At 47.0% G+C, this 22,542-nt stretch overlaps 1 protein-coding gene across 4 annotated transcripts in view; it reads right to left on the bottom strand.

Annotated features, from left to right (window-relative positions):
- TTK (TTK protein kinase) overlaps positions 1-22,542 on the bottom strand; it is a 90,594-nt gene that overhangs the window by 26,961 nt on the left and 41,091 nt on the right. For 3 of the 4 annotated variants that reach the window (XM_053287031.1, XM_053287030.1, XM_053287028.1), the window contains 5 exons: positions 15,359-15,455; positions 14,298-14,421; positions 13,918-14,099; positions 13,087-13,259; positions 12,477-12,603 (listed from right to left, as the gene is read on the bottom strand). In XM_053287031.1, coding sequence (XP_053143006.1) covers positions 12,477-12,603; positions 13,087-13,259; positions 13,918-14,099; positions 14,298-14,421; positions 15,359-15,455 — 703 coding nt within the window. The remainder of the gene's footprint in view (positions 1-12,476; positions 12,604-13,086; positions 13,260-13,917; positions 14,100-14,297; positions 14,422-15,358; positions 15,456-22,542) is intronic. The other variant, XM_053287029.1, reaches the window with a different exon arrangement.

The following is a 22,542-nucleotide window of genomic DNA, read 5'->3' as shown; positions in this document are numbered from 1 at the left end:
CATGGATGGAGAAAACCACGTATGTGCCTTGCAAATTTCATCAAGGGATGGGTTTGTAGAAAAGGCTGCTGACACAGCTGCTGAGTGAGCAGTTTTCCATAACGGAGTTGGAAGGTATTGCACCTCATAACGCCAGGGAGATGCAAGCTCCCATCAAGCAGGCCAGGAGTGCAAATGATACCTGTTGACCCATGGTGGCAGGGAGGAAGGAAATGAAGAGGGCTTCTGTTGACCTGAAGGAAGCTGTTCTGGAGAGATACATCCTCAGGCAACAGCGGACATCAAGCTTGTGCCACAGTTTTTCCTTGGCAGTGGTCAGCTTGGGGCAGAAGGATGGAAGAACCACATCTGTTATCTGTGGAAACCCAACGTGTCCTTAGGCAGAATGGATGGGTCCAGGATAAGGTGAATGAGTCCTGAGATAAAATGCAGTATCTAGGATTGGAGGAGAAAGCCCCAAGTCCAGAAACCCTCCTTGTGGATGTGATGGCAATGAGGAAGATCAGCTTCAAGGAGAGCACACTCAACGGGATAGATTTAATGGGCTTGAAGGAAGGTGCATGCAGGACCTGAAGGACCTTGTAGGGGTCCCAGGATGGGAACCTGTGTAGTACTAGCGGAGAAGATAGCATCAGCCCCCTTAGGAAATGTTTGGAGATGGGGGTGAGATTGGATACTTCTCCCTTTAGATGGTGCTCGCAGGCTTGTCAGGGCAGCCACATGGCATTTGACGGTATTTGCTTTGAGTCCCTTGTCCAATCAGTCTTGTGGGAAGAGGAGAAAGCTGGGAGATGCCACAGAGTTCTGGGAAGAACTTGTGCTGGTGGCACCAGCCAAGGAGGGTTCTCCAAGTGGTCTGGTATATACTATTGGTTGAAGGCCTTCTAGATAAGCCAGAATGGTGTCCATGACTTTGGGCAAGTATCCATAATGTTTCAGAAAGTTGCGCTCAGTCACCAGGTGGCAAGTTTGAACCCTGCCGGGTTGGAGTGAACTACTGGACTCTGGGTAAGATCTCGAGAGACCAGCAAAAAAACCCAAGGACCCTCTATGAAGAGGTGGAGGGTTTCTGGGAATCAGGGCCAGAAGGGTGCCACCAGGATTACCTGTTTGTAGGAGCCATATGCATTGTAGCAGTTGGATGAAGAGCGGCGGGGGCGGGGGAGTGTACAGGAGTTCCTGTGGTCAGGTTGTTGACATGGCATCCATCGCATCCGCTTGGGTACATGGGAAGTGGCAGAGGGAGCTGAGAACTGGTCTGGGACATGAAGAGGTCCATTCTTGGTTGTCCCAGGTGGAAAGTGATTATCTGGAACACCTGGGAGTTGAGTCTCCATTCCACTGGATGGAGCGCTTGCCTGCTTGGCCAGTCTGCCTGCGTGTTCAGGGAGCCACTAACATGGTGAGCCCTAACAGAGGAGACATGATTCTCTACCCAGGAAAAGGAGAACAACTGCTTTGTCGTGTAGGGACCTGGAGCAGGTCCCCCTTGCCAACCGATGTGCACCTTGGCTGTGGAATTGTCAGTTCAAATAAGAATGTGGTGGTGAAGAATCTTGTCCCAGAAAGCCAAAAGTGCTAGGTGCATGGCCCACAATTCCAGCCACTTGATGCTGTGTCTGGCTTCCTGTGGGGACCATAATCCCTGGGCCGAGTGGTTGAGGCACTGGGCTCCCCAGCCAGACAGGCTGGCATCTGTTGTGATGGTGTGAGGTGGGTTCAGGAATGGCCTACTTGGGCTAGGTGTGTAGTCTGAAGTCACTAATGCAAGGAATCTTTGACTGATGGTGTATGGTGTAGTTTGACATGTTCTTTGGGCGATAGATGCCTGGTGTGGAAAGCGGAACCACTGAAGTTCATGGAGATGAAACGTGTCCAAGGTACCGCTTCTGTGAGATCCACAGAAGCCAAAAGGACCTTGTGATGTAGTGCCTCTGAGCTAGACCAGTGTTTCCCCATATGAAATTTTCTGTACCTTACCAGATTGTTGAGGTCAAGGTTGGCCCTTAAGCATCCGTATTTTGGGGGCATGCTAAACAAGATGGAGTAAATGCCCTGTCGTTCCTGGCCTGCCAGAATTCTTTCGATCACATAGATGCTGAGTAGGATTGCTGCCAGCAGGGCTCCATGCTTCTGAGGAGATCATGACCAAGGCGCGTGCAGGTCGTTAACGCTATCTTGCAACCGTGAAGGACAGCGTCCAGGACCCACTTATCCAAAATGGAGGCCTCCCAAGTGTGAAAGTAGTGAGACAGGCGGCCCACTATGTTAGGAGCGGGGGTCCAACTGGGGCCTACCTTCAAGGGTCCCCCCCACCAAATGGACAAATTGAGGCCTGTGTCAATTGTTACAAGGGATACTCTGGTTAGAGGCACAACTGAAAATGAGGTGAGCCAGTCACTAGAATAAAAGGGGGAAATTACTCAACATGTTCTTCTTAGATTACTGCTAAGTGCCTTGAATGCTATCTTGCACTTTTACCAACGTTTTGTCTGTCTTGAGCGGTCTGAATATTGTTGTGCTATAATGAAAATTGCTTGCTAAAATAAAATAGAGGGAAAGTACTGATTATTGAACGATGATCCAGTGTTACGTGGTATCCACCACTCTTTTTGTTATTTCCTTGACACCCCTTCTGTGTAAGAGGCACTAAATTACCCGTGGAAGTTATTTACATGTTTCTTGGAAGACAGAAGATTATGAATAAGAGTCCTACATAGGTGGAAGCCAGGAGTGGCAAGGAGTGCATACGCCGATTCTAGAGCTATTGTTTACAGTACCCGGTTGACAGCCATGGAAAAATCCATCTGAAAGCTATAAGGCAGATCTAAGAATATGAACCCTGTAAGAGAGGATGTATTTGGGCAATGTCAGATAGCAATAAGAAATACAACCCACCTTATCTGGCTGTCTAACTCGTAGCCGATATGCAGAGTGAGTCTCCTATGATATCATCATCTGACCCTGATTCGAGATGCCTGCTTTCCACTCAGTGCCAGCCTGAGTGACTTGAACTGGAATTTTGTGCCTGACTACCAAGCCTAGATGGGTAAATATGCAGCCCCTTTGTCTTTCCTGGAGATATTCCACTTGAAAATCCTCCTTCTCATTCCTCCCAGGCATTGATAACAACCACTGCTTGTCAGGGCTGTTTGTTGCTTGACTTCACTTGGTTCCCATACCGCTACACGCCTCCCTCCCCACCCGCCCTGTTTCTCCCTGCATTCATCTGTGGTGTTTTCTTCCCTCCTCGTCTCAGCAGAACTACAGGTTGCTTACCTGTAACTTTGGTTCTTCTAGTGGTCATCTGTACTTCTACACCAATGCGCCTGCGCAGAGACCTCGTCGGAACCTAACAAGCTCAATCCTCCTCCTTTTGGATAGGAACCCCGCCCCCAGCTGCTATATGTGGCTGCGCCACTCCTCATCCCCTCAGTCATGGAGTCAAGCTTCAGTAGACCCTGTGGGTAGAACAGGAAGACATGTAAAAGTTCAGATGACCACTAGAAGAACCAAAGTTACAGGTAAGCAACCTGTAGTTCTTTTACGTGGTCTCTGTCTTTTACACCAATGGGTGCATAACAAGCTAGCACCCAAGGAGGAGGGGGAAATGGAAATAATATGTAATCTGCCAGAAGTATTTATTTTAGAAACAAGTATATAACCAAAAATGGATTGCAGGACACTCCTGCCAAATACAGCATCATTCCGTGCCCTGGCATCAATAGCATGATAACGGATAAACAAATGAGCCGAAGCCCAGGTAGCTGCCTGGCAGATTGCGTCCAAGGGAACTGCACAATCAAAGGCAACAGAGGCCGCCACGTACCTGAGTGCACCTTGACAGTTGCAGGTAACTGCTTATGAGCCAACTGATAGCAAAGCTCAATAGTGGAGACTATCCATCTAGACATAGACTAGTCAGAGACTTGGGGCCCACAGAGAACAAACAGGGAAGGAGTTTTTCTCCACTCAGTGGATCTCTGAACATAGAAGGATAATGCCCTCCTAACGTCCAAACGATGTAACCTGCGTTCCGCATCGGAGGAAGGGTTCTGGAAAAACACAGGTAAAGTAAGTGGCAATGAACAGTGAAACATAGAGACCACTTTGAGAAGGAACTGGACATCTCACTTGAGCACAACCTTGTCCTTGTGAAACTGAAGGTATGGCGAATCAACCCTCAGGGCCCGTAATTCACTCACCCTCCTAGAGGAGGTGACAGCCACCAGAAAAGCAAACTTCCAGGTAAGAAGACAGGGCTCAATTGAAGCCAATGGCTCAAAGGGAGGCTGGGGCAAACCAGCCAAAACCACAGACAGGTCCCATACATAACAGGGTCATTTGGGACAACCCTTTCAGAAAACTTTTAACTAATGGGTCCTTAAACCAAGAAACCCGGGTTGTCGGGGAATGAGCCACAATGGCGGCCAAATGGACCTTAAGGGACAAAAGTTTTAGGCCAGACTCCTTAAGGGAGAGCAGATATGAACAGACATCCTGCACAGAGGGATCAAACGCATTAAATCCATGCAAAGAAGCAAATGAGCAGAAACGAGTCCATTTACGGCCATAGGATTTTCTTGTAGACTGCTTCCTGGCTGCCAGAAGAATGCCTCTAAGTTTCAACAGGAAGGCGGTAGGACCTTCCAGGCTGTCAGGTGCCAAACATCTGGATGGAGCAACTGTCCCCCTCTCTCCAGGGACAGCAGGCCCAGTAGGGCAGGAAGGCACATCCAGGCTTCCACCTGTTGTCTCAGGGCCGGAAACCAAGGCCTCCTGGGCTACCATGGGACTATAAGGATGACCCTGGCCCGACCTTCTCTCAGTTTGCATAGCACCCTCAGAATGAGAGGGAACAGAGGAAACATGTACAGTACTGGGCCCATCCAGGATAGGATGAAGGCATTGCCTAGAGAGCCCATGCCTTCCCCTCCCATGAAGCAATATACGGCACATTGAGCATTATCCTGAGAAGCAAATAGGTCTAGAGTTGAAACCCCCCATTTTACAAACAGGTCCTTGAGCACACCGAGGTCCAAGTTCCACTCATGGGAGACAGTCATCATCTGACTCAATGTGTCCGCCTGGACACACCAGTGCCACAGGTCCAGTGCTAGGAACAGAAGGCTCCTCAAAGACATGCCACCTTGCCGACTGAAGTGGGTCTTCACCATCGTATTGTCATTGAGCAGCCCGCAATCACGGGCAAGAACCCTTTGAGTGCGTTAAATATGGTCAACAACTCCAGATAGTTGATGTGCTAGATCCTTTCCCTGGGGGACCAATGTCCGCTCAGGCAAAAACTGTTCAAGTGTGCCCCCCAACCAAGCTCCAATGCATCAGTTGTAATCACCCATCGTGAGCGAGCCTGGAAAGGGGTGCCAACGTTCTGATGCCGAATCTCGGTCCACCATGCTGCAGTTGCCTGCACCCACCGAGGGGGCATGTGCTCCAAACGAACCAGGTCCCGAAGGGGGTCGAATATGTCCAAGAACCACCTTTGGATGATGCACATTCAAAAGTGCACCTGAGGAAGTACGTAAGTGGCAGCCACCATGTGCCCCAACAAGCACTGCATCGAGCACATAGTCTGTGGGCACCCGCCCAGGAAAATTGCAGCCAGCCTCTGGAGAGTATGTATGTGGGCATCCAGGAGGAAGACCTTCTCCAAGGCCATATCGAAGATCAATCCTATGAACTGTATCTTGTGGGTCGGTTCCAGCTGAGATTTCTCAAAATTTATCTGGTAACGCAGAACCTGCAGGGTATCCACAACCATCTCAAGGGCGTCGAAGACCACTTGTCTGGTGCTCACTAGGATGAGCCAATCGTCCAAATATGGCAGGACCTGAAAGCCTCGTTCCTGCAGGAAAACCACCACCAGGGCCAGGCATTTCGTAAAAACTCTCGGTGCCGTCATGAGACCAAACAGCAAGGCTTTGAACTGATAGGAGATCCCCCCTATCTGGAAGCATAGGAAGTGCCGATGCTGAGGACGTATTGAGACGTGATAATACGCATCATTCAAGTCTAGGGAAATCATCAACATGTCCTCTTCTAGGATGGCCAGTATATTTGGTATTGACAGCATCCAAAAACGTTTGTATACCAGGTGCCTGAGGTCCAGTTTAGGACGCTGACCCCCGTCTGGTTTTGGCATGGCAAAGTACTGGGAAAAGAAACCGGGGCTCTTCGGATTGGCCTTGGACAGGAGAGCGGAGACCTCCCAGTCCAAATCCGGAGTACTTGGAGTCGTCACAACCCTGGACACAGGTGGTGTCCCACAGAACTCTAGGGCGTAACCCACATGTATGATCGTAAGGACCCACTGGTCCATGGTCACCTTGTTCCAGCTTGCCAAAAATGGGGCCAGGTGAGTCCGAAAATACCGAGTTATTGCTTCTTTTGGAAAGTGTTCAGGCGTTGTTTCTGAAAGGCGAGCTTACTAGGCTGGAGGCCCGAGTTGTGTCTGGACTGAAACTTGTTGCCCTGAAAGGAACGTTCTGACGCAGAATTCTGAAAGAAACATTCTGAAGCTATTGAGAACAGGTCTTATGCGGTTAAGGGGACCACTGAGAAGGCTTCTGTGGCTTGGGGATCGGAGAAGAGTAAGACATGGATCTCGCCATACTCCTCAGCTTCTGGACCTTTTGAAGTGTGTTGTCCGTCTGTTCCGTGAAGAGGCTAGAGACTTAAAGGGAAGGTCCTCGACCCTAGCACGGGCCTCATAGGTCAGGCCAGACGAATGCAGCCAGGCACATCGCCTGAGAACCACGGACGTGGCCATCACCTTGGCTGCACACGCCACTGAGTGTCTAGCCGAGTAGAGCTCCTGTCTAGCCACCTGTATAGCCTCACGGAGAAATGCTTTAGCCAGATCATGCTTGTTTTGTGGCAAGAGATCCCAGAAATGGAGCCACGTTCTCCCACAAGAAATGGTTATAATGGGCATTGTAGGTCTGATAATTGGCCACCCATAAGTGGAGAGGCAAGGTTGAGTAAAGCCTCCTCCCCAAAGGAGTCCAACTTTTTGCCTTTCTTGTAACCTGGTGTTGACTGGCTATGACCCCTCGACGACAATAGAATTAGGGGTGGGATGATTCTTTAAGAAGGCTGTATCATCCTGTGGTTGCACCCTATAGAAGTTCTCCAAGCGTCTATTGGGCTGTGAAAGGGTCGCAGGCTTCTTCGATTAACCCCACAGAACTCCCCAACAACAGGGAATTAAGGGATAACACGGCTGGTACCTTGAACTCCGCATCAACGAGGCTGAACAAGGGATCCAATTCCCCCTTCTGTTGCATACCGAGGCTCACTCCCAGAGCGGAAGCCATACAGGCCACATATGCAAAGTACTGCTTGTAACTCTTCCGATGAAGAAATGGGCTTCGAATCCGATTGAATGTCTAAAGGAGATGATCCCAGAGAGACAGCTTCTGATCCCGGAGAATTAGGATTCCTTTCACAATCTGATTCAAGGGGTACCAAAGAATCCTGGCCTAAGGCCGTCAAAATCGCAGGGGACTCTGGCTTGCTTCCCACAATGTCTGGAACACAGGCAGCAGGCTCTGCTGACAGCACTTGGACAGGCAGCAAAGGCTGTTGCAGCACTGGAGTCACAGAGCGAGACTCATGTTGCTCTGGCCGATCTCGGGAGGAGTGCAGTGGGGATCGGATGGTTCAACCTCCTCCAAAGGGGAATGTCGCTCTGGTATATGGTATTGATCTGTATACATTTCCTCAAGACGATCCCAGTCCCAATCCTGTCTATACTCAGAGAAGCAATCTTCCGAGTCCCAACGGCAACAACAACAATCCCTAGGCAGGAGACATTCCTGTCAGCGTAGAGGAGACGAAGGACGCCGAGGCAACCATGACGCATCTTCAGCAGGCTTGTCCAAAATACTCCTCCTCCTCATAAGAAGCGTATCCAGGTTCGTCAGTCGCCACTGATAGTTCTCTGTTCACGCGGGCATGATCAGCCACGGTGAAGGAGTCCCCGGCCTGTGGTGAGCCAGGCCGGATGGAAACTGACAACTTCGGTACCAGTGGGGCCGAAGCCCTAGTTGAGTCCAACTTCGGCTTCTTGGCCATCAGGGCCTTTGACGCAGAAACCGATGTAGTCCTCTTTTTCTTTGGGATAGGACGGAGGTGTTGACCCACTGGCAAATCCTGAGGCAACTTCATCTTCTTCTTTGGCTTCGACATCAAAGGAGTCAGAGAAGCATCCGGCACTGCAGGCAGAGTACGCTGAGGCAAGTCCTCAGAAAATACTGAAGCACTCGCAACCGAAGAATTGACAACAGGAGACGTCAAAACTGGTACCGAGATAAGGCTTTCGACTTCTAAGGAAGTGGATTCTAAACGCTCCGACTGTGCCGAAGAGGCCATCTTCACGGACCGCTTCAACAATAAGGCTTTCAAAGAACAGACAGCCAAGTCCCACAGGGCTGCTCGCAGGTGAGAAGCCCTATTTTTTTGAGCATGCTTCGTAAACCTTTGACAATGAAGACAGGTCTCAACAATGTGGGATTCCCCCAGGCACAACAGACACTCAGTATGGGTATTGGGGGAAGGGATCTTAGATCCACAACAAGCACTCCCCCCCCCCCCAAGTTCGATGTACCTGGCATAAACGCCGTAGGCCAGCCACTACGATCTGTCCCATCTGGGATCGAAGCTCGAAAGAGAGGGGAAAGCCAGTATAAAACAAAACGCCAAGAATAAAAATGCTACTATGCAAAAAGGAAATAAAGGAAGAAATAAGAACGAAAAGCAGGAAGAAAAAACAAGGGGATAGAGAATAATCCTACTTACTGCCGAGCTGCAGATTCCATTATGTTAACTGAAGTGCGGACGACAAAAGACTGAGGGGATGAGGAGTGGCGCAGCCACATACAGCGGCTGGGGGCGGGGTTCCCGCTCCAAAGCAGGAGAATTGAGCTTGTTAGGTTCTGACGAGGTCTCTGCGCAGGCCACATCAAAGAAACTGTTAGTTTGATTGGTTCAGTGAGATTAGAAACAAACTACATGCACACAACATTGGAGAAGTAGTACTGTGCTTTGAATCTGATTACTAAGTATTGCTAACATTGTATGTACTATTGCCTAGATGTTCCAGTTAAGTTTCCATTTTCGTACAATAATTATTAAATTCCTTCAATAGTTACGGTGTGGTTTTCTCCCTCTCTCTGTGACGTCAATCTGTCCATGAGCCATGTTAGGAACTAGAACTGGCTGCTGCACCAGTCTTCCCCTCATTCCGTTGCATAGAGATTGAGCATGCACAATCCCCTGGTGGTAGCCAATACCTACGCTTAGAGGCGGTGAGTCAGGAAGACTGACTGCCTGAAGTGTTTCTTGGGAGTGTTGGCTCTTGGGTTGAAGCATGACCTGTTCCATTGGGTCCAAGGCTGCCTGGTATCTTTGTCTCTGAGGTTGGGCTGAAAGGAACAAAAGGGCTGAAAAAACATGTGGGGTGTGCTGGTTGTCCTTGCAGGAAGAAGAAGGGAGAGCCTTCTTGTCCTTAGTTTTGATTAAGGTCTCTTGAGCCTCATCTCTAAACAGTTTGGTTGCAGTGAATGGAACTGCCACTAAGTTTGCCAGAGAAGTGCGGTCCACCTGCCAGTGCTTGAGTCACAAGGTGTGTCTGGCAACAATGCTCATTGCTGTGGCATGGGCAGAAAAATGGACCGAGTCCAGGGTAGAGTCTGCTATGAATGCCTGGGCCTTCTGAATATTAAGGAGAATCTGTCTTTGCTTGATGGGTCTGGAGATTGGGACTGCAGCAATTCATCCGTTCAAAGGAGCGCTGCCCTGGACATAACAGAAGCAGCAGTTGAGACTCTAATGCAGATAAAGATGGCATCAGTGTTTTTTGCTGGGGTCTTTTAAGGAGGACTCTCCATCTCTAATCAGGATTGCACATGAGTTCAGAGCAGCCACGTGGGCATTTGAAACAAAGCAGTTGCAGAGGGGGGAAAGTTGTGTTTAGACACAATTGAGGCGGTCTTTTTCTGTGTGGAAGGCGCATGACACTCCTGTTTCACTATCTCAGAAAAGGTTTCAGGAAAAGAAAGCAAAGGATCACTGGACAAGGAAGTAGGCACATAGGAAACTGCCATATACTGAGTCAGACCATTGGTCTATCTAGCTCAGTATTGTCTTCACAGACTGGCAGCGGCTTCTCCAAGGTTGCAGGCAGGAATCTCTCTCAGCCCTATCTTGGAGATGCCAGGGAGGGAACTTGAAACCTTCTGCTCTTCCCAGAGCGGCTCCATCCCCTGAGGGGAATATCTTACAGTGCTCACACATCAAGTCTCCCATTCAGATGCAACCAGGGCAGACCCTGCTTAGCTATGGGGACAAGTCATGCTTGCTACCACAAGACCAGCTCTCGACAACCTGTAGGGAGCAGTAGTTTCCTTTAGTGTGTCTGGTTGTAGACGAAGGGTATGTAAGGCTTTAATTGGGATAAGTCATCAGATGGAGATAGTCTACGTGAGTGATAGACTGCTCCAGCTGCTGGCCATCAGACCATTCTTCCTTTTCCCTGCCAGGGTTGGTAGGGATGCCCACTGGGATGCCCCATGGGATGGAAGGTTCAAGGGGCCTGAGGGCAGCTGCTGGGCACACAGGATGAGGATCAGAGGAGTCATGTTCAGTAATATCCGTGGGATGATTAGAAGCCCCTTTATGCTGCTGCTTATCTCTTTTTGATTTCTTGAGAGATATCTTAGTCTTGATTACTTGAGAGAGTTCTTAAGAGATTTCTTATGTTTGTGACTCTTTTTTGTCTCTTTAAGAGGACTTTCGGGAGGAGGAATCAAAAGAGGAAGGAACGGTTTGATTCTGAAACAGAGTGTGCTTAATCATCCCTGGGCCTGTGACGTATTTTGCTGGGCTGCTTAGGCTTGTGTTGTGTTGGGAGGTATGGACAGCCTCCACAAACCAGGCCTGTCAGGCCATCGGCATTTCCCCTGGGAAGGAGGAAGAGAGGGAATTGGGCCTGGGGTAGATTGGGTGGGTGTAGGGGCAAAGGGCCAGACAGCCCTGGAATCACCAGTCCCTGGGGCGCTGGAGTGGCCAGTCCTGGAACATTTCCAGTGCCTCTGTCAGTGCCCTGGGGGTTTGTAGAAGAAGGAGTCCTTGGAGTACCATTGCCCCCAGGCTGGACCACCAGGATAGCTGGAGGCAGCACCAGCAGATCCACTGGTTCCCCTGGGGAGGGAAGCCCCACCGGCTGATTGTTCTTTTTGTTGCCCTCTGATGGCGGTAGAGGAGATGCGGAGGGGGGCAGAACTGACCCGCCTGGATGTTGGTCTTCCTGCCTGCTCAGACCCATGTGAAGGGCTCCTTGTCCCTCGGAAGAGGCTTCTGGCCTGGAGGGGCAGCAGGAGCATTGTCATCCAGAACGACGCTGTCAGGGCTCTTCTCTCTCCGTGTGTGTGTGTGTGTGTAACAGGGCGATAGCGCTTGTTGGTGTGTGTGACAGAGATCAGCAAATCATCCGGAAACCCTTCTAAGGGGACTGATCTCTCCTCCTCGCCACCCGGCTCTGATGCGGAGGCCCGAAACCACAGCATGCACCACTGATGTGTGGTGGAGGAGCTTACCATATTGTGGAGCTTGTTTCTTGCCCTTGGGCATCAAGACACGCAAAATGCCAGTCCTCTGAAGCTCCATGGAAGGGGAGAAGAGAAGGGAAAGGAACTGAGAAGGAAAGGAAATCTTTTTTCTTTTTTGAGGAGACAAGGAAGGAGAGCTCAAGAAAATTTGGAGCAGCAAGAAATGGAGGAAGAAATATCAAAGAGAAAGGATCTTTAGGAAGGAGAAACTAGAAGCTGGCTGAAATGACCTTTTCTGTAGCTAGCAGGACAAACTGAACTGGGAGGGGCTATCCTCTCCTGCCTCTTAAAGGCTTTGCCTAATTGATTTGTCCTGAACTCTGGAACATACGGGGAGGATAACCCACAAGATGGCCTCACCCAGCAGCCAAGAAAAAGAAAGTTGCCAAGTGTTCCAGATCAACATGGCGACAAAAACATGGCTTGATCACTAAAGAGGCTAGGAGAAGCGGCCACTTCAGGTAGTAGCCTACTGCCCTCCTCCCTGCCCCCAACACACACACCCAACAAAACCTTACCTGCTGTAGCCCAGTACTCTCCTCCACATTTTATTCTGCTCCCTTTTCCTCTGGCTTTTGGAAGTGCCAGAGAAGTAGCAGAGGAGGAGAGCAGTGCCAGTGCTTACATATCAAATAAGGTTGGAGGATCAATGAAACTCCCAATTGGCGTAGGAGGGAAGAATGGGTGGGGTTGAGCCAGCCCAGGACAGAAAACTGGGCTCAATCAAAACTGTCAAGCAATTTCCCCCTACAGAAAGCTGAAAAGCTACCCACTATTAGTGAGCCCATTATTTTTCATTCTCATAATGCTTTTTCAGTGTTGCTAACTTGAACAAGATTCTATTACCTGTAATCCAGTCTGTACTTGGAATGGAGTTGTTGGAGTACAAGGTCGCAAATATGAAAACTGGCTGTATGGAGTGGTTGCCTTCCCCGCCAGCAGAAAAGGATTCTTTACAACTGGAGTACTGAAACTATCAGAAACATGAAAAATTAAAATCCTTTCACATACAGCAATATATTCCCACAACAACAATTTATCTCTTGCAATACCAATATTTGAAGTGACTGTATACTTTAAAAGCTTGTTTTCCAATATTACGTTAAAGTCTACTTTGCTTTAGCATTTAAAAAGATTGTCCATATAACACTTCAGTTTAGACCATAATCTATTTGGTTTAGTCCATGAAGTAAAACACAAAATCCTCCAGATTTCTTATACCCTTTGGGAATACCATTGATTGGATTTCATTTTCTATAAAATGAAACATTAAAGTCCAAATTTTGATCCAGAATCCAAGGCACTTGGAACATACTTGAGCCAACTGTTAGATGCTCCTTTCTAGTACCCAGATTGCTGATAACTTGTTTGTAAATGTAAACTCAACACAGAAGTCTATAAATGTATAAATAGAAAATCAAAATGTAAGGCATTAACACCACACAGACAAAGTTACCAGGCCATATCATCAATCAGAGTGTTGTTCCTTGATGTTGTGCCAACAAATGCCTGACTGTTTCTGTTTGAAGCAATCTCTGGTGGTGAAAGTTTGCGGGAAATCAGCTCTGGTGGTGAAAATCTTTTGGAAACTTGAAGCGCTGGCTGCTGCTCAAAACTTGAAGATTTTTCCTGCAACATGGGAAGAACCTTCATGTCATCAGTTCTCAAGCAACACACACAGTACAAAAGATAGTTACTTCTGGTTGATCCATATTTGCTAATGAAAATTTCTGCACAAATAAAAGATGAACTCTTTCACTTCACCTCTGGACCACCCATTCTCATCCTAAAGTTCAGAACTACTGTTCAGCAGTTTGCAATGCACCAGCATTTTCACAAGTCATCATGCACTCAAACACAAAATAAGTTTGGGAACTTTTTATAAGCCTACTTCATATTGATTTTGATCAATATTGCTTGCATAACTTTGGGAAGACTACTGCCTTCCTGGTTAGTTGCATGTTTTCAATGCCAGTTTGTCAAAATATTTTAAAGACACTAATTGAGCAGCATCTTCAAATACTGCAAACTGAAAAGCTGGTTCCAGTCTATAAATGTGAGTGGGTTCCTGGGTGATGAAACACAAGTTGGACATGAAGCCACAGTACTCCCTTGTACAAACACTAACCAGTCTAAATCATGTGCTAAAACTACATCAACCCAAAGAGCCAGATGGCTCAGGATGGACATTTACATTTCACAACTACTGACAATGCCAATAGTGTAAACAGACAGAAGTGTGCTAAAACCTAATTTATGAGAGGATTTTAAAAAGAGGGGGAAATACCTCTGAGTTCCTCTTATCCATTGTTTCATGCTGAAGCCATTTATTTCCAGATAAAGGACAACTTAGCCTGAATGGCTCCTTTTTCTTTTGACTACTTCGAAGAGAAACAGAATGCACCTGTTGTCTTTCCAGACAGCTCAGTTCTATCATGCTTGGTTCTTCATGCTGCTCTTCAGTTGCTGCTGGGGGGAAATCATATAAGAGTGGGGATCATGGAGCTTCAAGAATCTATTACATTAAGAAGGACTCTTTCTTTGTATGGATGGGATCCGTAGTCACTCAGTCTATGACTACTTTCACAATGTGCTCAAGAGAATGATCTATGAGTGATAGGATAAGATTGCAGGTATCTTTTCACACAAACCTCACATAAAACAAACCTTTTCCTCTAGCAGCATAACCAGAATTATCTCTGTTCTTTAAGGTTACAGTTGAATTGGTAGCTACTTCAGAGCTCTCGTCATCTGGCAGCTTCAGTTCTATAACTCTTCTGCTTGGTAAAGACTAAACAAGGGGCAAATGTTAAGAAAATGAGGACAAGGAAAACCCCAGCTGTTGAACTGAAAGCATTTGATGAATCAAATAAGTGAATTTAGTCTGTTTGTTCATTGTATCTTTAAACAGGTTAGTAGTGCGCCTTCTTTTAGAGACTCAAGACAGGCAACAGCATATCCTTCAAACAACCTTGCAATAAGATTACGTTACCCATTTTACCCTCACAGGAAACATTGCCACTTGCCCATGGCTCCATACTGATTCAGTGACTAGTCTAAAATCAGAATTTAGGTCTCCGAGTCTGCCTGCCTACATCATCGCTTCTTTAGATTACAAGCTCCTTGGAAGAGAGCTATGGCAAGAAACTTTAGAAGAAACTCTGTCATTCTGATCGGTGCAGTTTTCAAGTTATAATCTTCAAAACATGCTTACATCTCCCCAGCTTTCATTAGAAGAAAGCACATGCTCCCATGCCCTACTCCCTTATCCACGAGCCCATAGATTGAGAAGATTATGTCTGCAGCAGCTCACAGATTAAGCTGGATAAATTCATGTGCAGAAGTGGACTTGAAGTATCTTGAACATAGATCTTTTGTCAAGTGCATACATTTTGCAAAATGCTCTAATATCTTCAAGTTTACTCCAGTGAATATTCTTCTGTGAAGACAAAATGCTATGATGGATTCAGCACAAAGGGTTTTTTTTTAAATAAAGGAAAGAAAAACACTTTCCTGTGCAGAGCTCCAACATAGCAAGTAGTCAAGAATTTAGGGTAGGCACAGATTCAGTTATTTTGAAAGAACAAGCCTATCTGTATTTCTTCATTAAGTTACTTCATTATATTACTTTCTTGTGTTGCTTAAGTAATCCAATCCTATACTTTCCCCCCCAATGCAAGACATTCATATCAACCACAATTAAATGTGAAGCGAAAAATTCAAATTACCTTCAGGTCTCCTGGCTGAAATGAGTCCGATCTATTTGGTTTTGCTTCGTGAGGCGGTAAATGGATCAAACTTGAGCTTTTAGAACCAGATAGTTGCCTAATTTATTAAACATTAATAAGTCCATTAAAATAAAGCACAAAAAGTGTTCTGTCTTCAGCTAGAAGAGTGCAAAATACATATACAGGAACATAGGAAACTGCCATATACTGAGTCAGACCATTGGTCTATCTAGCTCAGTATTGTCTTCACAGACTTGCAGCGGCTTCTCCAAAGTTACAGGCAGGAATCTTTCTCAGCCCTATCTTGGAGATGCCAGGAAGGGAACTAAGAACCTAGATGCTCTTCCCAGAGTGGCTCCATCCCCTGAGGAGAATATCTTACAGTGCTCACACTTCTAGTCTCCCATTCATATGCAACCAGGGTGGACTCTGCTTAGCTAAGGGGATAAGCCATGCTTGCTACCACAAGACCAGCTCTCCTCCTCATATGTGGATGAGAAAATCTCTAGAACTCTGTGCAAATATCTGTGCTGAGATAGTAGAACCAGCTCAATACAAGTACATATTGAAGCCATTCATAGGACCAGCCCTACCCAGACTTGCACAGCTCTACCCGGACAGGGCTGGTCATGTGGAGTGCCAAGATCTCAATCCCAGCACTGCCCCACCAGATAGCCTGGGTTCTTAATGTAGACTAAAAGTGAGGTAAGTGCACCTCTACCCCACTGCCTAGTCTGTGTGGGTTGCCAGCAGCCATCTCAGCCATAGAGCCAAAACACAGGAATATCCTGGCAGCTGGCATTCCCACAATGCACTGTGCAAGCACCATGGTGCATTCTTGGATTCCTGGAGACTGGGCCTCACTCTTGCCATGTTGTTGTGCTGCTCACTGCAGCAGTGATCATGTGAGTGAGCAGCACGGCCAAGCGGGAACAGAGCCATGCTCATTTGGGAGAAAGGTAGGTATGATCTTGCCTTCCCCCAAGCCCCAATGTTTTTATAAACAGACTGAATTTTATGCAAATACTATGGACTTCCCTGCAGTATGTGTTGGCTATACCTAGAACAAACCCCAAAAGCTTACTACAAATCAACACACACCAACAGAAATTGCAAGTAAAGCTAGCAAATGACATATTGAAGGGGAAATGGGTTTATGTCAAGTAAACAGCCACTTAGACATTTAGTCATCTTCTATGCTATCTGTATGAAAGACTTTGTTTTGAGTATACATAAGAATACACTGGAGCTCAAACTGCTTGTATCAGCTAGAAGTTAATCTAATTTCATTAGTATTGTTTGTGAGAATACTGATGCAGCATCAGCTGCACTTTGTAGCATCTATAGCACGAACTCCTAGAGTTTTCAGAATACAAGTGGACCCTGTTATCCTTGGGGGCTCCATTCCCGCAGATTTCCATGGGTAACAAAAATGCAGATATTGGGGCAATGGGAAATGGTCGGTTAGGTTCTCAAGAAATGGCGGAAGTCAACATAAAAAGGGCCCTGCCGTGCTTGGCAATTATGGATATGTCAACTACAACTTTACCTCAATAGATAGTTTGGCCACAATTATTCATGCTCTGGTAACTTCTAGCTTAGATTACTGCAATGCATTGTATGTGGGGCTGCCTTTGAAAACTATCTAGAAACTACAGCTGGTACAAAATAGGGCTGAAAGATTATCAACTTGGACTGGATATTTTGATCATATTACGCCAGTGCTTTGTCAGCTGCACTGACTCTCAGTCAAATTCAGAGTGCTGGTTTTAAGTGTTAAAGCCCTAAATGGCTTGGGACCAGGTTACCCAAGAGTGCTTTGACCCATGTCTCAACTCGGACCTTAAGAACTTCTTTGGAGGCCCTGCTCCAAGTGCTTCTGCCAAACGAGGTGAGCCAGGCGGCTACTAGGTAGAAAGCTTTTTTGGTGGTTGCACCTCATTTATGGAATAGTCTCCCCAGTGAGATTCGTCTGGCTTCATCACTCAGTTCTTTTAGACGCCAAGTAAAGACCTTTTTGTTCACTCAGGCCTTTTAAATTTTGATTTTTAAAACTGACTTTATAAAAAGTTTTGAATTGGGTTTTTTTTTGGGGGGGGGGATTGTGATTTCATGTGTTATGTGTTTTTCCTTGATGTTTTAATGCTGTGCGGTGAGCCACCCAGAGAAAGACAGGTTGTTTACCTGTAACAGATTATCTCTCTGGCGATCCATGTTCACTTACAACTGGATCTTCTGTGCCTGTGCAGTAGCTTCATGGAGGAATCTCGAGCTCCAGTAGGCACTCTCCCGCATTCCGAGGTGTGAGGAAGCACCTGTTAAAATAGGCCTGAAAGCACCTTCCCTTTCAGTTCCTGATTTGGCTCCTGCATCGAGAATGTAATTAAGTCATGAAGAAGTCCAGGAAGTTCAGGTAGAAGCAAAACATACTGCAGATGCATGCTAGCAATAAGGTCTGTTGAGTGGGTTTTGTGAGTCAACATGGAACACCAGAGAGATCACCTGTTACAGGTAAACAAATTGTTTATCTCAGAGATGATCCATGTTCCCTCACAACTGGGTAAGTGACTAGCTCTGGAGACAGAGGTGGGTGCTAGCATGTTAGAGCACTTTCTTGAGAACTGTCGAGCCAAAGTTAGCCTCAGCAGATGAGCAGTGATCCACAGCATAATGCTTTTCAAATGGCAGGTTTAAAGGCCATGTGACAGCTTTGCAGATGTCAGCTACACTGATGCCAGATATGTGGGCTGCAGAGGCAGCCATCGCCCCAGCAGAATGGGCTCTGACCCTGACTGGAGATTGAATCACCCTTGCTTTCTGTAACAGGAGAAAATGAGTTCCACTAGGCAGTTGGAGAGTCTTTGTCGGGAAACCGCAGAGCTCTTGTTGGGACCCAAGTAGGAGATGAACAGTTTATTGGAGCAGCGAAAAGTCTTTGTGAGGTCTATGCAGTAAAGGAATGCATGGAGCATTCCAGAGGCATTGAAGAATTGACAAAAAGGGTAGGCAATATGATGTCTTGGTTGATGTGAAAGTCAGTGACCACTTTAGGATGGAAGGTGGAGTCAGGATGTAGCACCGCTTTATCTGAGTAAAATTTCATGTATGCTGAATCAGCCTTCAGGCCAAAAGCTCACTAACCCGCCTGGCCGACATAATGGCTACAAGGAAGATAGTCTTGAGTGACAGATGCTTCAAGGAAGAGAAAAGCAAGGGCTCTTTGTGAAGGAAGAGAGCTCCATGGATCAACCAGCTCTCTGATAGGAGAACACAGGTTATTTATGCTCTTCAGGAAACGCTTAGAATCTGGGTGGATGACGACTGATTGACCATCCTACGCTACTCGACATGCTGAGATAGCTATGAGGTGTACATTCAGAGACATGTTTTGACAGACCCATCCTTTTAAGGGGGATCATGTACAGAAGGATTTGCATGTTGGAAGCAGAGAATGGGTCAGAGCCCCTTGCTGAGGCATGGGAAATGAAGTGTTTCCACTTACACATGTACTTCTTCCTGGTGGAAGCATTCCTTCCACTGAGGACTCATGTCTAGTAGTTCAGCCTCCACACCATCAGGCTGGGAGTTCCTAGGGTGTGGTGGAGGACTTGTGTCTAGCTTCACAAGCCACTCCTCCTCCAATGAATGAGAATGGCCTGCAAAGAGAGCATCCAGAACTTGCTTACACATACAAATTAATTAAGCTTCCTCAAGTCCATAATAGGGCAAAGACTCCCGTCATGTTTTGGGTCCTGGAAGAGTATATCAGGTACTTCCAGGACTTTGCAATCAAAAGGGTTGATTAGCTTGGCCCTGATGTTTACATTTTTGTGGCTGGCGATGTTGTGGGTAAGGGTGCCTTGAGTAGCATTTAGAGCCGCATCTAAAGTACTTTCGTTCTCGAGGTTTGGCCTGATAATGTCAGTGTTGCCTATTAAGAAGGTGCAGTACACGAGAAAAGGATGATTGTCCTTGGTCTTGGATCCCAACACCTACAACGGGTCAAGTACCCTGTTTCTGGCTTCAGCTACCAAAGCTCATCCAGCAGCTTTGCCCATGTTGACCCTGCTGGTTGCCACTTCCAAAGCTACTTGAGAATCACCTTTTGCATCTACTGTGCCCTTGAATAAGCTAGAAAGCTTATACAGGGTTCAAGAATCCTTGCACCTGTTCTTATTTAAGCACCCAGCCCCCAACTTGCTGGTTGTTGACTGCACTCTCCAGTTGGGGGCTGGGTGCTTAAATAAGAATGGGCGCAAGGATTCTTGAACCCTGTATAAGCTTTCTAGCTTATTCAAGGGCACAGTAGATGCAAAAGGTGATTTTCAAGTAGCTTTGGAAGTGGCAACCAGCAGGGTCAACATGGGCAAAGCTGTTGGATGAGCTTTGGTAGCTGAAGCCAGAAAATCATAAACAGTTGTATGTGTTGAGATCTCAAGACCAAGGGCCTTGGTCATTTCTGCTACCTGTATCCAGTAGGGACTTAGTCTCCTTGGTAGGAGAGGCAGAAGCCACCTGATCATCAGGTGACATACCTGATGGAGTCTCGATCACATCCAACTCTCCTCCAACTAATCTGAAGATTCACCATCAAAGATGGGTTGTGCAGGGTCTACAGGCTGAGGGAGTTCCTCAAGAGACAAAACTGATTCATGGTGCTGGCTACAGTCTCTCAAGGGGGAACGAAGCACTGGAGTAAAAGGTTTGCTGCAGTCCACAGGAATGGCAGGATGTTTGAAAGTGTTAGTAGGCTTTGGTGTACCCAGTTCAGATAGCAGATCTCTTAGTTTCACAGTCTTCCACCAGTGGTAGTCATCAAAATCACAGGGAAGATCTGGAGAGGCAAAAGGGGTGTTCTCTCTGTATCTGTCATGAAGGCAGAGGTGACCTGGATCAAAAACACCAGGAGAGCTCAGGTAATTGAGAGGAAACATTGACAGGCGAGGAGTTGAATAATAGTAAAGCACTTTTCAAGGATGAAATGGAGAGCATCTAGGTGACTGTTGAAGCTGACAGAGTCTTAGGCACAGCAGGTATACATCTTGTGGCATCATCATCTGGTCCTGCAGTCCCAGGAAAACCTTTAAGAGTTGCAGTGGATTATTATTATTATGTTTGTAGAGCCCAGTAAAGATTCCAAATGACACTTAGCCAGAACAGACACAGTCGGGGAAAGATCCAGAGATTAGAGTGCCGGGTGTCGAGTGGCCAAGGAGATTAGGATGGGAGGCTGTGAAGAACAGGTGAAAGGTGACCTGTCAACGCCAGTGGTTTAGCCAGTGTCGAGGTCAGGCACGACCCCCACCTCTATGTGACGTTGGGCACAACTCAATATGGTTTACTTTGGCAGAGGCTCAAAGTGTGGGACATTTCGATGTTGAGGCAGCAGCAGTCATAGCAGCAGCTTACGTTGATGGTTTTGGGGCTGCAACTTCCTTTGATGGGGTCTTTGGCTCCCGGTAATGGCGAGGAGGACTCCTTACGCTGGGTGGTAGATGGGGATATGGTGTGTGGCAATGCAGCAGCCAACCCTGACACTGATTTAGAAATTGAAAAGGATACAGCTGCGCCCGAAGCTGTTTCAGACGAGCACTGGCACTTGTGATCAGGCAGGTCTTCCTGTTTCCCCTTCTTATGAGCACCTCCCCCCAAACTTTTTGACTGATGCTGGCTTTTTAAAAGCTGAGTCCTCACATTGTTTAGAGAAGTTAAATGTTGATTGAATCGATGTTGATGTCTCCGATGCCAGTGGGCTCAGCTGGGCCGTCTTGAGGGTGAAAGGCATTTTCATAGCGAGTGGTTCCAAGTCTCAATTCTCTGCTTGCAGAAGGAAAGGCAGATTCTACAACTACTTTTGTTGTGGCTTTTCCCAAGACATAAACAGGTTGCTTACCTGTAACAGATTTTGGAGGTGTAGAGTTCCTTGCAAAGTTATCATTATGAATTTCCTGTTGTCCACATAACAATTCAAGTCCCTCAAGTCCATTATCACACGTATGCCTCCATCCTTCTTGGGGATTTGGAAATATCGTGAATAAAATCCCCGCATTCTGTCCACCCACTTTACCTGTACTATCACCTGTTTTTCCAACAACACTTGCACCTCGTCTAGAAGTAACTGAGTTGGTCTGGTACGCTTTATACCCTGAAAAGGTGGCAAAGTTTTGAACTCTATCGCGTAGCCAGACCTTATAATTGTCAGCACCCAGCCATCCGATGTTATGTTGTGCCATGCTTGAGCATGGCTTGCCAACTTGATGGAGATGACGGCAATCACAAGGCCGTTGTTTTGGGCCTTGGGTGCCGAGTCTTGTGTTGCTGGGTAAGGTGGAAGTAGGTGGGCTTGACCATCAAAGAGACTGTTTATTTTGTTCCTTATTCTGCTTTTGGCCTTTTTGTCGCTGGCCATAGGACTTACTACGTTGGTATGGCTTATACTGCCTCTTATATTCTCTCTTGTCCTGTCTGTAACCCAAACGGTACTGCCTATTGCCATAAGATCGATTGCGCGGACCTTGCAGCCATAAAGGTCTTTGCCGTAACCTTTGATTGTTTCAAGGACTGCATGGTTGTATCCGTGGTTTCAGCAAACAGCCCTTTTCCATCAAACAGTAGGTGCTCAACTCTATCTCGCATATCCTGCTGTAGGCCCGTGGAGCGCAGCCACGCATGTCGGCGCAAAGCAACAGCCGTGGTCATCGCACGAGACTCCGTTTCCTTTTTCATGCTTAAAAGGTACTCAGTAGGTGTCTAGTCACCACTGTTTTCTCATACGTTTTTCTAAAGTTCTCCTGGAACTCCTGCGGTGACATTACAGCAGAGTCCTGAAAGAGCACATCCCAGAGGTGGTGTCCATATATTGTTAAACAAGCAGAATAATTGGCGATTTTATGCCAAACTGGAAGTTGCATAAACCTTACGCCCCAATACATCCAACTTCCTGCCCTCTTTGTCGCCAGGTGTTAAATGGCGTTGCCCCCCTTTAGAAGATGCACACTCGACTACCAACGAATTAGGCACCGGATGCTTCATCAGGTAAGAGTTTTCTTCCTCCTGAATACAATAGAGGCCCTCCAACTTATGGGAAGTAGCAGTTGAAGTTTGCAGCACCTCCCACGCCATTTGTGCTGCTTTAGTAGCACTAGCAATAGCACTTACATTTATATACCGCTCTATAGCCGGAG

The sequence above is a fragment of the Hemicordylus capensis genome, chromosome 1 (genome assembly GCF_027244095.1).
Source record: "Hemicordylus capensis ecotype Gifberg chromosome 1, rHemCap1.1.pri, whole genome shotgun sequence".
NCBI classification, from domain to species: domain Eukaryota; kingdom Metazoa; phylum Chordata; class Lepidosauria; order Squamata; family Cordylidae; genus Hemicordylus; species Hemicordylus capensis.
Note: the sequence above shows the minus strand (reverse complement) of the source record. Positions and strands in the feature narration are given on the sequence as shown.